General features: G+C 32.6%; 1 protein-coding gene across 4 annotated transcripts in view; it reads right to left on the bottom strand.

Annotated features, from left to right (window-relative positions):
* Positions 1-1,029: 1,029 nt before the first annotated feature.
* The window catches only part of CSMD3 (CUB and Sushi multiple domains 3), a 1,160,406-nt gene continuing 1,140,593 nt past the window's right edge, over positions 1,030-20,842 (bottom strand). For 2 of the 4 annotated variants that reach the window (XM_027574669.2, XM_027574673.2), the window contains 6 exons: positions 19,726-19,791; positions 14,019-14,177; positions 11,353-11,465; positions 8,929-9,016; positions 6,666-6,801; positions 2,844-3,003 (listed from right to left, as the gene is read on the bottom strand). In XM_027574669.2, the coding sequence (XP_027430470.2) occupies positions 2,844-3,003; positions 6,666-6,801; positions 8,929-9,016; positions 11,353-11,465; positions 14,019-14,177; positions 19,726-19,791 (722 nt within the window). Of the gene's footprint in view, positions 3,004-6,665; positions 6,802-8,928; positions 9,017-11,352; positions 11,466-14,018; positions 14,178-19,725; positions 19,792-20,842 lie in introns of all 4 variants that reach the window. The other 2 variants (XM_027574666.2, XM_027574671.2) reach the window with 2 other exon arrangements.

Below are 20,842 nucleotides of genomic sequence, written 5' to 3' on the forward strand. Positions count from 1 at the left end.
ATACATTTGTCATCACACCATGAACTTTAAATACCTTACATTTTGTTAATTATACTCCAATAAAGCTGGTAAAAAATAAAAATAAAATTACTTCCACTAAAACTGACACTACCTTTTGAGAGGGTTAAGGATAAAGGGCATTATAAAAAATGATCAAAGGCTAAAAAGGAGAAGACATAAAATAGGAAAGGATATTAAGAAAAATATCAGAAGACAGAAAGCAAATTAAAAAGTACAAAAAAGAGGAAGACAAAAGCACAGAGAGGAATAAAAATAAGGACAAACAACAATAAGGGAAAATATAGAAGACATGAAATAAGTGTTAAGATGGAGGTCATACAGTTAAAGTTTAAAAAGAAACTACAATTATGTCAAGAAGCATTCATTTCTTAAATGAAAGTGTAACAAACTGAGATAGACTTTTAAAGGCTGGAGTTGGAGGCTGTGAAATATAAAGACAATATATTTTGTGAAAAAGAGTTCTCTAATAAAATTACTTAAATAACTTGTGACTTGAATTTTATAGAAACTTGGTAAGTTTCTTGAATACAAAATTTTACATGTTACACCTTGGCAAGATAGATATCTTTTTGAATATTAGTTTAATGTAGCTATTCAAAGGATTACTAAGTTCCTACCTATAACACATGCTAAAAATAAGTATCTGAGAAAACACAGAAACATAGAAATATTAGAAATCATGACATACCCAAATTTAGAAAGTAATGTTAAAATATTTATACGTAAGGAAAATTCTAAGATGAGGTTCTTATGATACTATTATGTTTAGTGGGAATCTGTTTACTTCTAAAAGAGTGTCACACTTGGGGAACTATAACATATAAAGTAGAAAAACACCCATGTCTAATCATTATGTTGCTAATTAAGTATATAGTATGTAGTTTGGCAACTTTAAAATACCAAATAAATGTGGGCTGTCCATTCTTTTTGCTATCCAGTACACTGGCAGACAATTTTGAAAAGAATACACATTTTACAAAAGCAATTATCCATTTTTATTTTGTTTACATTGCACTGAAAATTTACATCATACTTTTACAAAGTTTTTTTTTCATAAAAATATACTTCTTTACAAAAGTGTATGCATTAATATAAGAGGAGTAGCCAGTTGCAGAAGAAACATTGTTTAAACAAGATCTTAAATGTATTAACCTTAACATTAATGAATGAATCATTGTTATTGCAGTCATTTGAATAAACAAGAATAAATAACTGATGGCATAAAATTTAAAACAGCATCCTGTCAGTAGAGTACAATGTTGAGAAAATTGTATGAATTTCCAAAACAATGTATCTCAAAGTGGTTTACAAGAAATTCACTAAATGTTGTAGAGATAGATCCAAGCAGTGCTTCCGGGTGCAATGATTTCTCTTAGGCACTCTGTCTCATGATACAAAAAGTCGAAACTGTTTACAGAGTTTTCCATATTTGAGAGGGACAACGACAAAGAGTTCACACTGGGTACATAATTTATTCAATGAAGTAAAACATGCTATAAAAGGAAGACAATGGCCTATTAAATCAATATGCTGGCACTGCTGTGATACATTTGTAAATGAGCCACCAATAACTTGCCAATGTGAATCTTAATTTGATGATGAAAGAAACCTGTCATATCTGAAACTTGCTTCTTAAGAGTAGAGAAAGTTTAAAATACATGAAAATTTGGAAAATCTATGACTTTAGGAAATAAATTTATATTGGTGATTTGACAGCGTAAATTTTCTGTAGTCATTATATTTATGGACTGGTCCAAAATGTATGTCTAACTCACTGTCAGATAAAAGTTAAAAGCTTAAAATCTTATATTTCTAACTCGTTGTTGATAAAAGTTCAAAACAATGTGAAATAAATTTAGAGTCTCAACTGGAAGGAAAATAGGATATATCATAGCCAACTATAGTAGATTAATAGGTTCTATTTGGTCTTTCAAAAACTTTGGAAAGTGTGGTAAAGGATGGTAAGTTTGGTGCCTCAGATAACTGCAAAATCATCATTATTATAGATAAGTTTTGCCAGCTAGACTGGTTTCTGGGTGACAAAACAGACTGAAGCAAGGTGTTAAACACTGCCCCATGGCTTACTGAATGATATTGGTTACAACATAATGAGGGGAATTGGGAGAACAGCACAACGATCTTGCCATTTGCAGAAACTGTGACAACCGTCTAAGAAAAAATAACAATATGATACTGAAGAACAAATACCAGAAAGAGTCAAATCAGAGTAGGCAGTCTTATTTCTTTTGTGGCATAAATTAGCTCTTAAACACTTAGGGCATGACTCAATCTGAAATAATCATGGAAATAAGGAAGACAATGACTCAATTAACAAGAACGGAAAGTGGATAGAGTGGTGTGAAATACAGACTCATGGGTGTGATGTAGCTCATGACAGTTAAAGAGAAGTCAGTGATCTATTGACTCTTGTAAGTATAGCTCTTATTTTCTACCCTATATCTTTTTTTTTAAACCCAGTCCCTCTAATATACTTTATAAAGCACAGAAATACTGATAGTGGATGCTCCTCCAATATATGCAAATAAGTTTATGTTTTAGAATAATCTCCTTTTTTAAAAAAGCAAATAAACTGTGAGTAAGCACTCTCAGAGTGCAGCCAAATTTCTGTAAAACTCTCCATGGTAAACATGAAGAAGAATTATGGTCCAGTTTATGAAAAACACTCTTCTCTCTCATTCCTCAGGAAAAGGTGACCCAGCAAGTCCTGAAAAGTGTGCTTTAATTTGTTTAGCAGTGAACTAAATGTGCACTGTTTTGTGTGTCGATTTCCAAGCTTCTGAAGAAGGCAAAGAGTTGCCAAGTTATACCATTGTGCAGACCGTGTTCAAGTTGGGATCGAATCGTACTGCCTTCCCTTCCACTGACTTTGAGTTGGTATCATACATGGGGTTTTCAAAAGCTGCTTGGCCATTGTTATTTTCATGAACTGAACATCCTGTATACTGTGTTTTGGGTGCAGTCCTGTTGATGAGAACACTGATTAGTTATGTGTTAACATTCTTCTAGAAATAGCAGAGTAGAGCTCAAACATAATATACTTGAATTATCATTGTTAATGCATAATGTAACTTCAAAGTATTAATTGAGAAATCATAAGCTCAACACATCAAATTCAAACAATTTACCAGTCACTTTTAAACCCTGAGTGACTTTTATTATTTACATATAATACATACCAATGTACAGTACCAATATGAGTAATACAAGTATAAATAAATGTATTATGGCTATTTTCATAAATTTAAATTTTCTGATGCAATAATAATCATTATGAATTTGCATGTATAATATAAATAAATTATGGTGATAAATATAAATCTCATTACTAACCATCCATCCATCCATTCATTCATTAATTCCTCAAATATTTACTGAGCATCTGTTATGTGCCAGGCATGATCTTAGGCATTGGATATAGAATTTTTTTAAAGAAAATGCAAGGAAGGCATTACTCTCATGGAGCTCATAATGTAGTGATAGAAAATAATTAACTAATAAATAAATATTTGTTAAATAAGTTAAAATAAAAATAAATAAATAAAATAAGAAAAATAGATAACAAGAATTGTTCTGATGAAAAAGAAAGCTGTTGATATGACAGTAAGTAACAGGGACCCACTTTAGGAGCAGTAACAAGGAAAAGCATCTCTGAGAAGGTAAAATATAATCTGAGACTTGAAGGACAAGAAGAAGCCAGTTCTGCACTAATTAAAAAGGATTTCAGAATGAGCAGACAACTAACACTGAGGCCCAATTTAGGATGGTACTTGGAGTATCCCAAAAACATACTCAATTTTCTTAAAAATGATATACATTAGAACAATAAATTCAAAATCTCAAGGAAGAAATGACTATACTGATAATTAAGTCATGAAAATAGTTTCCAAAGAGTTACTGATAACTGAACATTTGGTTTTATATAACAAAACACATGGATTCTAGGCTGGCTAGTATAAGCTGCTGGTCTTGAATTCTTTCTTCCTTTTTTTATTTCTCTCTCCTTTGGCAAATATTATTTCTAGTTTCCTACATCCCACTGCATATTTTGCTGACATTCATTATGGTACAAAGCAGACTTGCTCCTACCTGTTTCTGGGACCTAATTCCTAAAATGGATATATCTTAAAATAGATCTGTTTCTCAATTCCTTTGTTTATATCAAACATTACAAATTTCAACTATTTTTTTCATATTTTATATTTGTTATTATATTATTTTACTATTTCTAATGCATTTTCTGAATTTTTCTCTGTATTAAAAATTGTTAGGTGATTTGTATGGCAATAAATTTTGTTAAAGCTATCTTAAGTTTTTTTCAGTGGCATCACCTATACAGTTATATTGCTTACAACTTGCTCTTGCCAGGGGCATAGTTCTAATGGATAGCATTTGTCTCTCTTTTTTCAAACTAGATTCACAATAAAAACCAGAAGCAGCATCATTTTCTTCTAATTAAGCAAGATTCATGAAGATATAAAGAAATGTTATAAATAATATTGAACAACAGCTTTAAGGAAAATATCAAGTTTCAGAAAAGTTTACAACATCAACCAAAATTAATTCGAAATGGAACTTCTGAATATAAGAGCTAAATCTATTAAACTCTTTGGGGAAAACTTATAGGTAAATCTGATCTTGATTCATGACCTTGAATCTGGCAATGGTTTCTTAGATATGACACTCTAAGCACAAATAGCAAAAGAAAATAGATAAATTGGATTTATCAAAATGAGAAACCTTTATACATCAAATGACACTATCAAGAGTGAAAATACAACTCATAGAAAGGGAGAGATATTTGCAAACCATATATGTGCCGAGTCTAGTCTCCAAAACATATAAAGAACTCTTACAATTCAACAACAAGAACAAATGACCCAATAAAAAATGGGTAAATACTTGAATAGGCATTTCTTCAAAGGAAAATGGCCAAGAAGCACTGAAAAGATGCTCAATATCATTGGTAATTAGGGAAATGCAAATCAAAACTACAATAAGATACCACTTCACATATGCATTAGGATGACTATAATAAAAAAGAAAGAAAGAGAAAAGAAAACAGAAAATGACAAGTGTTGGCATGGATGTGGAGGAAGTGGAACGGTCATACATTGCTGGTGGGAATAAAATATGGCGCAGTTGTTCTGCAAAACAGTTGGTGCTTCCCCAGTAAGTTAAATGTGCAATTACCATAAAACCCAGCAATTCTATTTTGGGGTATATACCCAAAAGAATTGAAGCGGGTGTCCAAACAAAAACTTGCACAAGTGTATATATGAGCACTATTCACAATAGCCAAAATGTAGGAGCAATCCAAATGCCCACCAACTGATGAATGGGCATATTTAAACAGAATACATTCAAACACAATGGAATATTATTCAGACAGATAAAGAAATGGAGTACTGATAAATGCTATAACACGGAAGAAACTTGAAAACATTATGTTAAGTTTAAGAGACCAGATATAAAATATCACATAGTACATGATTCCATTTATATGAAATACCCAGAATAGGCAAACAGATACAGATAGAAAGCAGAATAGCCGTTGCCTAGGGCAGGAATGCGAGGAATGGGGGATGACTGATTAATGGCACAGAGTTTCCTTTTGGGATAATGGAAATATTCTGGAACTGCAGTGAGGGCTCCATGACATTGTGAATATACTAAAGGCCACTGAACTGTACACCTAGAATGGTTTAAATGGTTTTATGTTATGCATATTTCACAAAAATAGTTTTTAAAGAAAGATCAGAATAGTTTGCTTTATAGATAGATTTAGTGATGATTTTTTATCATTAATAAAATCTGATATTGACAAGGCCTAAGCAGCTGCTAATATTCAATAATTACAAATTCACATAATATTAAATAAACCGTTTTTAGATAATGTAAGCTGAAATTTATAATAAAATTATCAGTTTTGAGAAAAATACATTTAGTAACAATAATCATTTAATTATCCAGTTACCTACATATTTTTTCTTGATAAAGGATAGTCCCAAATAGCAGACAACTATATAATAAAGCCACTTGGGATGTTGTAATGGACATAATAAACAAAGACAAACTAATACTATGTATAGTCATATAGTTGACATATAAGAAATATATTAATTGCATAATCTTCTAAAAGCAGCAGAAGAAAAGATTAGAGGATTTTACCATCTGTCTGCCTGGGTGAAATTGGTCAGCATTGTCATGTGAACTAAAGAGGTTTGGACACAAACTTCTTCCTAATTCTCTAAATAAATCTGGCAGCAGGCATCACCTCTTTGGTTTAAACCTTAACCTGGATTTTGTATCTCTAAAGCCTCATTATGGAGAACGCAAAAGTAACTGATACAATTAAGTATGTACCAAGAAATTGACACGAAAAAGTAGTAAGGGTTAAGTTGAATGTTCATGCAAATTAACAGAGTGATTTTTTTTTTTTTTTTATCATGTTGGGGTGGTGGAAGGCAGGCAGGGGAAATAAGGTTTTTAACAATTGTTGCAATATTTGGCACACCTTGTTTTCAAAAACCCAGAAAAAAAATGTAAGTTACAATTTGAACTCGAGTAGTAAAAAGAACATGAAGATTTTGGAAATGTTTTGTTAGTGAAATCAACAAACTTACCTTTGTTTATAAAGATAAAATCCAAATCCTGCAAATATAAGTGCAAAAAAAGGCACAAGAATAGCGATGGCCACAGAACTACTGTTTGTACCATGAGGCTGATTTGAAGAATTTGAGCCTTCTGACATGTTCAAGCCTATAAAATAAAATAAAAAAAATCAACTTTATTTTATCACAACCGATTTTTATATTTATGAACCAATCATTTTATTTCTTTCTCAAGATATCTACTAGGAAATGTACAGAGGAAACAAAAGTAATTCATGAAACTACTTCAACTCTTTTCCATACAAGTTTGTACAGTGCGTTCTATTTATAAGACATTTTCCCAGGAACGTATATAGAATAAAAAATAAGCAGAGTTTCTGAACTGAGGAGTTTATACAATTGTGGGAAGAATACCATGACACAAGTAAGTATAGACATCAAGCATGAATTAATGATCAATGTGCTTGAGGAAGAGAAGGAGCAATTCCATCTGGTGATATGTAAGAATGTATTCCGGAGAATATAAAATATGAGCTTGGCTTTGAAAAATCAGCAGAACAATGGATGGGAGAGGAAATAGGACCATGATAAGCCTAGAAATGGGAAGGTGAGTGGCCTGTTTAGATGTGACAAGCACTAGGGGTAACTGTGTGGAAAGGATGCAGAGGTAAGTATGTATCAGTGTGGTAGGATTAGGATGCTAAAATGGTAAAACTATGGCCAGACCCTGAAAAGCCATAAACGTCATCCTAAGAGGTTCAAACTTGTTAGTTACCTGCAGTGAGGGACAACTGTGGGTGTTTAGAAGTAAAAGCCCCTGTGATAAGACACACAACTTAGAACAGTGACTAGGGTGGGATGGACTTGAGGGGATCTGGACTGGAAGCAAGAGTACTTCAAAGGTCATAGCAACATCCCAGATAAAAATGGAAGTTGATTGTACCCTAGAGCACTAGGAAGAGCATGAAAAAATAGATGTAGGGGAACATCTTGTAGTTAAAAATCAACAGAACCTGTTTGTGAGGATAAGCGGTACGAGGGCACAGGATGAGAAGGGTTCTACTTGGGGATGAGTAAATGGCAAAGACATTAGCAAAATTAGGAAATGAGAAGAATCAGGTTTGTTAACATGTTGGATAAGGTTGGGGGGGAGAAAATAATGAACAGATTGTTTTTTTGTGTTTTGCTTTTATTTTCCCCAGAAAGAAATAGCTCGTTTTTTTGTTTTGTTTTGTTTTGTTTGTTTTTTTTTTACAGGTTCTGTTTTAGACATACAGTGTGCGAGATGCTTTTGGGAATAGCTTACATAAACATCTTGCATTAAATTACACAACTGTGTTAATGTACTGTGTTAATGAATCTTTTATCTGGTTTTCAAAACTAACACAATTTTAGGCAAGACATTATCTGAAATGACATATTATTATTGTTCACTTAGAGAAAACAAATTTCCCTTTTTGATAAGTAGTTATATTCAACTAAATGACACCTTAGTCCAGGTTAAAAGTTAATACCTTATTTCTACCTTATTTTTCAAGGGACTCAGAATATTTATGTAAGAGTTCAAAGTAATGGAACTTTTAAGATAAACATCAAATAGTAGTTTTTAGAGCCTGAATTTATTCTTTATATATCAACACCACAATATAATAATGTGAGACAATATACCTTAGAAAAATAATCTACCAAAAGCTATGTTAATAATTATATTCAAGCAAGACTATTAAATGTCTGTGTATATTTTAGAAGAGTTGGGGAGAAAAATGACAAAATCCATGCCTCCTACTACAGGAAATTCACATATCTGAATAGTGCAAAGCCCCCAAAAGGGGTCCATTCCTCAAAGTTATTTTCCCTTTCCAGACCACATTAAGTTTTCAAAGTGCCACTATATTTTTGAAAGAGAAAGAAAGTTGCAACAATATTCAAACTGAAGAGATGTACTGCAGTTCTCATGAGATAAAATAAAATAATTTAGTTTAATATTTTCTTTTATATCTGTATCTCTTTTTCTCCTTTTGACTTGCTAAGGGCAAGACAGTGTGTCATATTTATTAGAAATACGACAACCAAGCACTGTAGGCTTGGTACATAAAGAATCAATATTCTGAAGAATGCAATTATTTAAAAGGCTATCAAATGTATCAATGTATAATCCTGACAATGCAAAATTAAAAATGTAGGAAGTGTGCCTAAATGTACAGAATCCACTGTATTTTCTTGTGATGTCTGGAGTAATAAAGGCACTACATGAAAATGAAAATGAATACATTACCTAGTCTTTGTAGTCCAAATTGCCCATAATCTTTGCCCTGAATAAATCCTTGAAATACATAAGTAGCTCCATCAGGCTCAGCAGAAACCTGAAAATATTTATAAGGTTGATTAAATCTGAAGATTGGACACAGCTATATTTTCCCAGCCTTAATAAATATTCAGTTTTACTCTTAAATGAATGTTATGCAGAGTTCCTAACTCTGTATCTTCCTGCTATGTAAAACACAGCACATTGTACAAATGTGCCATTATAAGCAAAATCCAAATTTTAATTTTTAATTAATTAGGATATTAGAAAAAAGGGCGTTGTTATTAATATAATGATGTAGATATACAGAGATTTCTCAGGCTAAGAAACCTACTGTCAAAAAAGGGCAATGATACGATGAAACAAAATAAAGCAAATGATCAATTAAAAATTAAATATAATGAAACTGTACTTTGTAGATTTGATTCCTGTTTAGCATGCCTGCAGGCCTTCTCTCCCTCTCACCAATCTTCATGGGAAGAATGTACTTTCCATCTCATTGGGTTTGGTCCTGTGACTTGCTTTGGCCAATGGAATGTGGGCGGAATTAACAATAGGTCAGTTCTAAGCCTAGGCCTTAAGAGTCATGTTTCCCATTATAATAAGTGAAAGAAGCCAGTCACAAAAAAACCACATATTATAAGATGCCATAAATATGAATATCCAAAACAGAGAAATCCACAGAAACAGAAAATAGCTTTGTAGTTGCTTAGGGCTAAGGTGGAGATGAGGGGTGGATGGGTAGAGTGATGATAGCTAAAGGGTGTGCGGTTTCTTTTTGAGGTGACAGAAATATTCTAAAATCAACTATGGTGATGGTTACACACTTGTAAATATACTAAAATGTACACTTTAAATGGGCATATGAATTATATCTCAATAGAGGTGTTTAAAACACATCACCCCTCAGAGCTTCTGAGCTCTGACAAGAGGATATGCTCTGGGTAGCCGCTGCCCCTCCAACCTGGGCCCGAGAATAAGACACCTGGAGCAGACCCGAACTTGCTACCATAGCCTCGAGTGGATCACCCAAACTAACCCCAGATACATGCAAAAGGATAAAATACTCCTTTGACCCTGAGATTTTGTGGTTGTGTCTAATGCTGTAAATGCTGACTATAATACGTATCTTGCATATGTATAAAATTCTATATTTAAAAAATACTTTACATGCATAGTATGATTTTATCTCATAAACACAATAGAAATAGATATATTTCAATGTTTCTGTTAACTAGTAATGTGAATTTGCCCTGAAGTTTGTTTTAATTAGTTACCTAAGTCCTGTACATTATTGTAAAAGTTGTAAAAGACCTTGAACCTCACCCTAAAAAGGAAACTATCATACCAATCCATCCATAGCAGTCCAGCATGTCAGAAGAAGTGATTTATTCCTTATTACCAGACATCGTACTCTGGTCATGGTCATTTTTAAAAATGAAATGCTCCTAAAAAGAAGAGCTCAAATTCTAAGATTTAAATGAATGAATTCATTTTGTTTGCTTCCTAGATGAAATAATACAATTACACAATTCGAATGCATTGAAGACATGAGTTAGTTTCCAACTCCACAAATAATGGCACGGTTAGAGAAATAGGAAAAATATTTTTTTCTCCTCAGGCACAAAACTCACTGAAGCCTATGACCTACTATCTTCTTTCCCTCTAGGTCTTCCTTGTAAAAGAAGACCTGTTACTTGTGAGGATGTAGTCAGAGCTCTCCTGCTCGTTTTTTAGGAAAGACTCCGGGGGAATATGTGAATAGAAGATTTGTTGCTTCCAACTTCCAATTTAGAAACTCCATTCACGTAAGTGGGTGAACAGAGCAGGGTGATTCCATGGTGAAGCTATGGTAACTATTTTTCCACATGAAGTAATTTACGGAACTTCCTTTTCATAAACAACTTTATAAAATATTCTAAATATTTTGTAAAATATTCTAAATCTGTTAAATCTAGAGGAAAAAAGCTTAAATGTAATGGGCATACTTACTTTTTCTGATGCATTTTGTATGTCTTAAACAGTGGATCCAGACAAAGAATGAGTTACATTTTATCCAGATTTATTTATCATAGTACTGACCATAGACAAAATAGATTTGATGAAACCAGTAAAATACTATATGGCCCTCATACACGTAAATACTACAAAAGTAAGGAAAATTCATCAGAATCCAGTAATCCTGGGTTTAACATTCTAGATTGCTAAGAATTTACACTGAATCTTGTTTTCAAAATAATTTACCCATAATAGTAATCTTGGCATTTTATATATGCATGTGTGTTCATAATTAGCTAAATTTAGAAAATTACCTTTTTATGGAATCTTAATGACAACTTGTAGCACAAATTGGTTATTAAAATTAGCAGCAGACATTTATATAACTATACTTACAAAGCCATCCATGGCCCAATTGTCCTCTTTCATTTTCTTCACAGAAGCATGAGCTGGTATTTTAATAAGGTAGATATGTAACATCAGGCGAGCTTCTTGGCTTTTATATACCCCTATAAGATGTAAGGACATTTTAGTCTACTAATTTTGTAAATAGTTATGCTTCATTTTATTATCTTTAACTCCTTAAATATATCATGTAATACACGTCCTAGGAGTGAAATCAAACAAAGCCAAGTCAAGACCAGCTTCATCCATAATGCTTTCCACAAATCCTGCAAAATATGTTAATCTCTCACCTGAAATCCTCAACTTTAGTCTTAATTGTGGGGTTAAATTACCTATGCTATTAAAATTAAGTATTACTGTTCCTACTAAAATCATTCCATGATATTGCAAACAAAATAACTTCTTCCCCCAATGAAATTTAAAATCTTCAAACATATAAGTCGAATGTTAAAATTCCTGATATTTTTCTTAATAGTGAATTGGGTGCCAACCCTGTGAAAGAGTATTCTAGGTGCTACTGGAGAACAAAGAAGAATATGTATGTTCCTATCTAAAGATAGGATGCTTAAAAGCATTTCCAATGAAGTAGAAGATGTTAGTCAGATATATAACCAACTAAAATACATGGAAAAATATGATAAATAAAAGGCCAGAAGAGGGAGGGATCATTTCACAATGGAGTGATCAGGAAATGCTTATTAAGAAAAAGAGCATTTGGACTGGGTCTTGAAAATCAAGTAGGGTCTCCAGTTTAAGAAGGTAAATATAGATAATGGCATAAGAGAGAAAAGCAAACATATATACAATGATTTTTTCCTTAAACAGTGAGTATTCTGAAAGTAGGAATAAGCTGGAATATAAATGTGCTTAGGGAGATAGGAGATAAGTTTCTAAGTAAAAATTTTGTGATTAACTTATGGTTGAAATTTGACTCATGCATTCACTTACTTAATCTTTCACCTGTGTAATAAGGTATCGTAAGAATATGCTGGGAATACAAAGATGACACACAGACCTTGACCAAAAGTAAGTTATAGTTGACAGGAAAGACATAAAAGTAATAAAAAATAATATTGCTGGGAAAATGTTATAATTGATTTATACGCAGACAGTGATAGCAAATTAATGTATTAATGTTTGTTTTTCTATATTTGTAGGAATTTATTTTGAAATTTTTCTAGATTAGATTAAGTATACATTTATTTCGTGTGGACTCTTATAGAAAATAAAGAAAAAGAAGTTATACCTCAAAGTTAAATAAATCAGTAGTCACAATTTAAATGAATTTATTTTAATATAAGCTTCTTTCAATTTATGTTACTGTAACTGTGTATAGTTTTTAAAATATAATACATATTAGCTTCCGACACTTTAACTTTGGGCTTAATGGAGAATCATTCAATAGCACAAAATGATGTGATTGTTTTCCTAAAATTTATAAAATCAATAAATATGTTATTTTCCATTTCATTTATACCACAAATTATTTTATTATTAATAATTATTTACAATATTTACATAGCCAAGAAGTTTGCTTATTTATTTATTTAGTTATTCAAGAGAGGGAGAGAGACGGTGAAGGAGGGCTAGAGGGAGAGGGAAAGAGAATCCCAAGCAGGCTCCATGCCCAGCAGGGAGCCCGACATGGAGCTCAGTCTCACGACCCCGGGGTCATGACCTGAGCCAAAATCAAGAGTGGGATATCTAACTGACTAAGCCACCCAAGAGCCCCAACAACCAAGAAGTTTAAAAAATATATTTCATATTTGCAATATCAACATTTTAAAAATATTTTTTAAATGAGAGCAATATTTCAAATTCATTACTTGGACAATACAATATTCACTGAGGCCTATTTTGTTCCGGATGCTTTTCTCACTTCTGAGATATGGTAATGAACTGGGAAGGCAAAGAGCTTCCCTCTTAGATCTTATATGGTTGGAGTATAGACAAATAAATAATGTCATATCATGTCATGTAATACCATATTATACTATACTATAAATAGTGAAAAGAAGAAAGTGAAACAGGTTAAGAGTGTCTAAGACTAAGAGTGTGTCTGTATTTGTAATGAGAGTATTTAGATAGGATCATTGGGAGCACTGTTGATGAGATGACATTTGAGAAAACAGCTGAATGTCAGAAAAAAACAGAACAAAGATAATGGGAAATGTGCACTAGATCAAGGACACAGAAAGCTGAGAAGCCTGAGCAGTTGGATAGGGCTCTGGGTCCCTTATGCTTCTTTGAAGTAGTGTAGCTCTACATTTGCTGTCTTCAGTTATGGTGCCCACCTAAATATTCTCATGTGAAGAAATGATTTTGTGTCCATAAAATAGGTTATAAGTCATTGATCTGGTCTCTTTGGTGTTATGAAAATACAGAAAGATTTAGCTATTCAAATCAAAAGTTCTTTTCTATTTCATGATGTCTCATTCTAGCTACATCATGAGCGAGCTTATTTCAGAATCAGTTTTTCATTTGCGTAGTAATATTCATGTATCCATCCAAAAACCAGGAAATCCTTGTTTCTGAATAAATTATGAATGTCATTAAAATGTAACAAATATTTCACAGTATAAAAATCACTAATAAAAATGATCAAATGATGGAAGTGAAAGCATGAAGGCATAGTTTGCTGTTCTTTAGCATGATACCTGAAAGTAGCAGTTCCATGTTGCTATTGCTGAGTGTTGCATTGACTCGCCCAGTGGAAGCATTGAAACTAGTAACTGTCAAGGTCATGGGTTGTTTCCTTCCTTTGAAATTGTAAGAACCTTTCCATATATAATTTTGGGCAAACACATCATCAGGAACTGTAAATAGATTAAATATACACATTAATTTTATATAAATATATAAATATATACATTAAATATATATTTACAATATAAACATAAATATAAATATAAAACTATAAATATAAGCATTATAAAGTAGATTAATGAATATTCATTTATTGAACTATGAAATTTTGCTAAACACACAATAAGGTGAAATGTGTACTATACAGTGAATTCTTCATATACATGTTTCAAGTCTTTTGGAATAAGCCAAAATTGCAATAACCTATATTTGTATTCATAGCTGAGTCATCAAGATAGCACCAATTAAAGGCATAAGGCTTACATTCTAAACCAGCTAAACATCAAATTTACTTATATTTGGTCTCCTCCAGTAACATCTTTCTTTCAGAAGGAAAATAAAATAATATTATGGAGCCAAGTCGTTCTATATACAAGTCCCAAGAAGCCTGCTTTTCTCCTGGCAGTCTGAGTAGATTTATAGGAGGAAGAGCATAGAGTTAAACCCCCCTCTTGCAGACTAACACTTAAAGACTATTAGGAGGGATGCTACTTTGTCCCCTTTACAATATACTGATTTCAGTTATTCCAATAATAGATGCTCCTGAGGAAGAACAGGGCTTCACCATATCGACAGCTTTGAATTTACAGGTGTTTTTGGAAATAAAGGAATTGTCCCTAGAATTGCCTAACTCTCAGGGGAGAGAGATGAACTGTGGTAAAATCAATATTCTAAATGTTATAAAACTCTCATCTAAAGAAGGAATGCTCTTTATTTTAGATATAGCCAAAAAGGCATTATATTTATATAAATCAATTACGTAATTTATAGTTATATAAGTCAAGTATGGCAAAGTCTACTCAGATCCTGAAAGAAGGCTAAGAGAAGCTCCCATTCATCTCATACATCACAGTAAAGCACATCCCCCAAAAGCAGCTATTCCAGGGAGCTATGCCTATTTGCGCAAATGAGTCAATAACAGAATAAGGGGAAGCCTTTTTTTCCCTAACAAGTTATTGACAATTTGTCACCTGGTCTTCACTACACACATCACACTTATCGCCCAGATCATAGAGACTGAGGTTACATTCCCTGAATTCTACTCAGCAAACCAAAATAGCAAAGCTACTGTAGACATGAAATACATGAAATATAAAACACGCTCAAGAGTTGAGTTTTTACCGAGTATTTCAACACATGATGTTTTCTTCTCTAATTATAGCCGAAGGGTTAGCACTGCAAGCACTGGAGTTAGGCTCCTTGTATTGAAGTCCCTCTGCAATTTATAAACTGCAGGTTTTGCATAAATTACATAACTCTCTAAACCTGAATTTCCTCCTAATTAACATGAGGTTAACTGAGAGTTGTTAGGAAGATTAAATGAGATAAGGAAAGTGAAATGGTTAGCTAAGTGTTAGCTGCTACCATTACCACTATTACTATTACTGTTGCTGCTATTATTCAGATAAAATAGGAAAACTGTAGATCTCAGAGCTTACTACATAATTGCTAATAAATATCTATTTAGCAGACATGTAGTTAGTAAAATGAATAATCCATAGTTCTGGCTTTGGGACCTTTGCCAAGTCATCCTTACAGTGGCACTCCCTCCCCAAACCTCCAACTTCACAGCTATGTAAGCTATAGGGGAATGCTATGCTATGTATGTAGGGAGTCTTACCTAAAACTCTGATACAGTGAATGAGTAAAAAGCCCTCGACTTGGTAAGCATATTACAGTTTTTAGTGAAAAGAAAATGTACCTGAAATAAATTGGCAGGAGAGAGTGACAAGCTACATTGCGCTGCATTAGAAAGACCTGGAAGTTGGAGGTAAAAGATTCTTAAGTTGTCCAGGTAAAAGCAGGAGCAAGAGAGAAAGATATGCTAATGACAGTGCCTAGCAAATAGCAGACAGTAAGTGCTGTTGTCTGTCTGATTGTTTATTTCCACCTAGACTGTACTGTGATGACTCTTCGCTATCTCCGAGCCTTCAAAGAAAACCTATTACACCTGCTGATCTTATCCACAGTCCTTAGGGGAATTAATGTTGGTTGAAGGAGATGAAAGAGAACCTCAGCAGCAGGAAAGAAGAGCAATGGAAAGGAGGAGGTACGGCACTAGCCAAGTACATTACATTGGGTTTAATCACTGATGGGGCAGGAAATGTTTAACAACTGGGTCTCCTGAAAAACAAACAAAATAAAACGAAACAAACAAAAAAACTGATGTGCAGTATTTGCTGATTTCTATAGTGTAAATATTCCCATAATAGCAGATTTCAAACTCCTACCAGTATGACATCACTGAATGCAAAGTTTGGAAGAATGCACAGAATTGTCTGTGATGAGCCTCTCTACCCGAGGGCTCCAGCATGCCATGACTACCCTCTACCTTTTGAGAAATGCAGCTCAGGTTGGGCAAAGCAGACACCGTCTGGTCATTTATATTACCCGTGTACAATGGGAATGATCATACTTCTTTCTATTGTTAGGTCTATTTTGGGATTTAAATATGAATGTGTATCTGGCAGTTCTTTGTAAACTCTAAAATGTCTTCCCACTCTCATTGATGTGGGTATCAATGAAAAGAAGTCTAGGATGTCATGATCCTTTCTTTCAAGACGTCTGATTTTAAACTTTACTTCACAGGGTTCAGAGTATTGCTAAATGTAGCATCATGCTCCTGACTCTGATACAACTTCCAAATTTCATTCTTGTTATTTTGGAGTAATCTAATCACAGTGCCTTATGATTTTAAATTAAATGTTTCTAACGTTTTCCCATCAAAGATAGCATTTACTCTGACGTTTTATAGATCTTTTTTACTCAGGTAAAAGAAATTCCTTTCCTTTCTAATTTGTTAAGAGTCTTTTAAAATTATAAATAGGTATTGAATTTTATCAAATATTTTCTGTGTAGGTATTACGCTGATCAAAATTGTTTGCATTTTAATCTCTTAATGTTATAGATTACTTTTAAGGATTATTTAATATAAAAATATCCCTGCATAGCTATCATGAATCCAATTTGGTTCTGATGTGTCATCTTTTGGTTTTTCTGTTATACTATGATTTTAGATTTGATTTGCTAAGATTTTATGTAGGATATTTTCATCTATACATCCTGAGTCAAATTGGTTTGTAACATTCCCTTTTGTATTATGTCTTCCTGATTTATTAGAATTATATTGGATTCATAGAATGAGATTTTTTTCTTTCTTTTCATTTTGTTTTTAGAGAGAGGGAGAGAGCGTGCATGAGTGGGGGGTGCTGGGGAAAGGGAAGAGGGAGAGAGAATCCTAAACAGACTCCTGCTGAGCGTGGAGCCTGAGGTGGGACTCCATTTCATGACCCCAAGATCATGACCCTGAGATCATGGCTCTGAGATCACCACCTGAGCGGCAAACCAACAGTCAGACACTTAACCCTACTGTGCCATCAAGGCACCCCTCATACAATGAGATTTTCTGACTGGAAGAGATTTTATAAAATGGGATAATCTGTTCTTTTCCACTAAAATTTGGCAGAACTCATTGGTAGATCCATAAGGACTTGGTTTTTCTCCGTAAAAATAGTTTTAAACTCCTAATTTATCTGTTATAGGGCCATTCAAGTTTTCATCTGTTAGTTCTGGTAAAATATACTTTCCTAGTAATTTGTCCAATTTTTAAAGTTGACTATTATTGTTTTCCATTAATATCATTATAATTGATTCAATCTACTCTCTATGTGGTTATGTTCATATTTCCTTTTGTTATATTATTTAATTTTTGTCCTATTTTTGATCAGTCTTACCAGAAATTTTCTACGTTTTTTTCTCCAAGAACTACTTTTGGCTCTGTTGAGATTCTTCTATTGCATTCTTGGGTGGGGGGAGGGTAGGGGGTTATTTCTTCATTTTTATTATTCATTGATTTTCTGTTTTCTTTTGGTTATTCTGTTATACTTTATATATCTTCTTAACAGGGCTACTTAATTCATTAATTCTGAGGCTTTTTTCTTTTCTAGTGTAAGAATTTAAAACTATAAATTCCCCTCATAACTTTGTTTTTGATATCGTCCCCAAGTTTTGATAAATAGATTTTTCAATATAGCTAAGTTCTAGTATTATATTTTTATTTAACTTCTTCTTTAATTTATGAATTATTCATAAGTATTGATTTTGTTTTTAATTTCCAAATATTCAGAATTTTTAGAAATGTACCTATTTTCTTATTAATTTTTTTACTTGCATCATTGTCAGATATCAGATCTGAAGACTAACTTTGCTTTGAAATGTAGCATTTTTATTTATTACTTAATATATGATCAATTGTTATACCTGTCCCATGTGCCTTTGAATAAAATATATATTCTATAATTGATACATAAATCTCTCTCTCTCTCTCTCTCTCTATATATATATATATATATATATAGGGTCAAGCTAATTAATTGTGTTGTTCTTCCATATTCTTTTTTATTTTTTTGCCTGCCTGATTTATTTATTGGTAACCATAGGTCATGTTTTGCCAGTAAAGTCGGGTTTTACATTTGATATACTGGAGTTATTATTTAAAACACCTATCTGCTACTAGATAAACCATCTCCCTTGGAAAATTCTGCATTGATAGACCACTGTGGTTTTCTGACTCCACTGTTAAACTTTCTCTCTTATGTTGACATATTCTTGGATTTCCTTAGTGGTATTCAGTCTATTTCTACTGCATGTTGAATAAATCAGTGTTTCAGACGATTTTTTTGTGGGTACTCTAGTTTTATAGCATGTACCTTGAGAACTTCTAAACACAACGAAAATTAGAAGCTAACACTCTTTCTGGCTTAATATAATGAGACCAAATATGTCTCCAAGGTACAGATTAAATGCTAAATCTTTATCTGTAGCTTTTAATTTATATCCTATAAATAAAATATGGGCTAATACTAAAAAAGGAACTCTCATATATTGCAGCCTTACTATGGGTTAAGCGCTTCACATTTCATTTTCATGAAATTCATTTATAATAATCTAATCATTGTTTATTTTGCGTAAAGAAATGGAGACTCATATATATAAAATAACTTTTCCAAAGTCATAGTGTAGGGTGTGTACAACATGGTAATTACATTAAGGCTCTAGGACCAAAAGGCCCATTCTTTTAATGACAAAATTTAAAATTTTGGTTTTTAAATCAATAAACTATAAACTAAAATTGCTGAACTTTTACTCTCATACCAACTGTATTTTTTCCTTTTTAAAGAACTATATTTAAAACATCTCGTTTTTTGTTTTAATGTTTTAAATAAAGCATTGACAATATAGTATAGTCATTTTCAGATACTCCCGAGGATATTTTATAGATAGAACTATAAACATTATTTTTGGAATATTAACATGTCTCAGAATTACATTCCTTGAAATTCAACGTCATAAAATATAAGTTTTCAAATTCCAAGTAGTGAAATTCATAGTTTTCCCATACTTAATCTATATTTTTCTAAATAACTTTCACTTTGTCAAGAAAATAGTAGATCACTTTTAGAAATCATGACTTCTAGGAAAACAACTGAAATTACTAACCACTTAGCTTTGGACTAGGTGTTCCTAGTGCAGGTCTTGGATCTTTCACCAGTATTTTGGAACCAGCTATGAAAAAAGAAGTAAAAGTTTCACAAAAATTAATATAATTAGGAACACATACAGTAATGCATTGTCAATTTTATTCTCTGACATTTCATATAGTTTTCTCCAAAATGTCCAATTCATCCTAACATCTCATTATCTACTCAACACTTCCATTGTACAGCTAAAAACTTTAATAATTACCCCATTATAGTTCAGTGGGACAAGGGAAAGATCAGTGCTGCCTTATCATTTCAGAATTCTCTTTCTTATTTTAAAGAATATGTAAAAGCCATATAAACCAACATGTAAACAGTTGATTACAGCATGGTAGCTGAAGCTTAAGTGTATGTTCCTGTTGCACAAAGGCAGAAATAATTTGGTAGGTATGTGTTTCAAAATAAAAATTTGTTAAGGTGGCCCATGGTGTTATAAGAAATTGGGTAGACTCAAAACTAAAGAGTTAAAACTAAAGTTTTAAGCCAAACCAATGGTAGTTCAAAGCAAGGAAATCATGTGGGTTGCTAGATATGCTGCAAAGTTATGGGAGCTATGACATTCAGTGCTTGTAAACTGTATAAAGGCAGATCTTTTTCTTAAGAACAATATAATGTCTTTCAAAGGTTTTAAGGGAAATAATTTGGGTGAACATCACTCTGACTCCAAGATAGAACAATTTGGAAAGAAAGGGCTATTGATACAGGCAGAGACGTTGGGAGTTTGCTGCAGTAGTCCCCGTCTGGAGATGATGCTGAGTTAGCCTTCTATAGTACTGATGATAAACAGCAAAGTGGATAGATAAAAAAGTTATTGAAATTCTGTTGGATTTAAATGGATTTTTAATCTTTCAATCTTGTGAAAAACTTAAACTGAGTAGTATTCTTGCTAAGAGAAGAGAGTGAACACATTTAAAAAAGAAGGTCATTAACATTTGTGAATGCTGCAGGACAATAGGAATTAGAATGGCTGGAAAAAAAAAGGAAAAGGAAAGGGAATTTATTGATGACCTTATCAAGAATTCTAGAAAAACTTACTTTATTCCTGGTTGTGAACACATAAGCCTTTTTTCTCTGGT

Source organism: Zalophus californianus, chromosome 4, assembly GCF_009762305.2.
Source record: "Zalophus californianus isolate mZalCal1 chromosome 4, mZalCal1.pri.v2, whole genome shotgun sequence".
Taxonomy (NCBI): Eukaryota; Metazoa; Chordata; class Mammalia; order Carnivora; family Otariidae; genus Zalophus; species Zalophus californianus.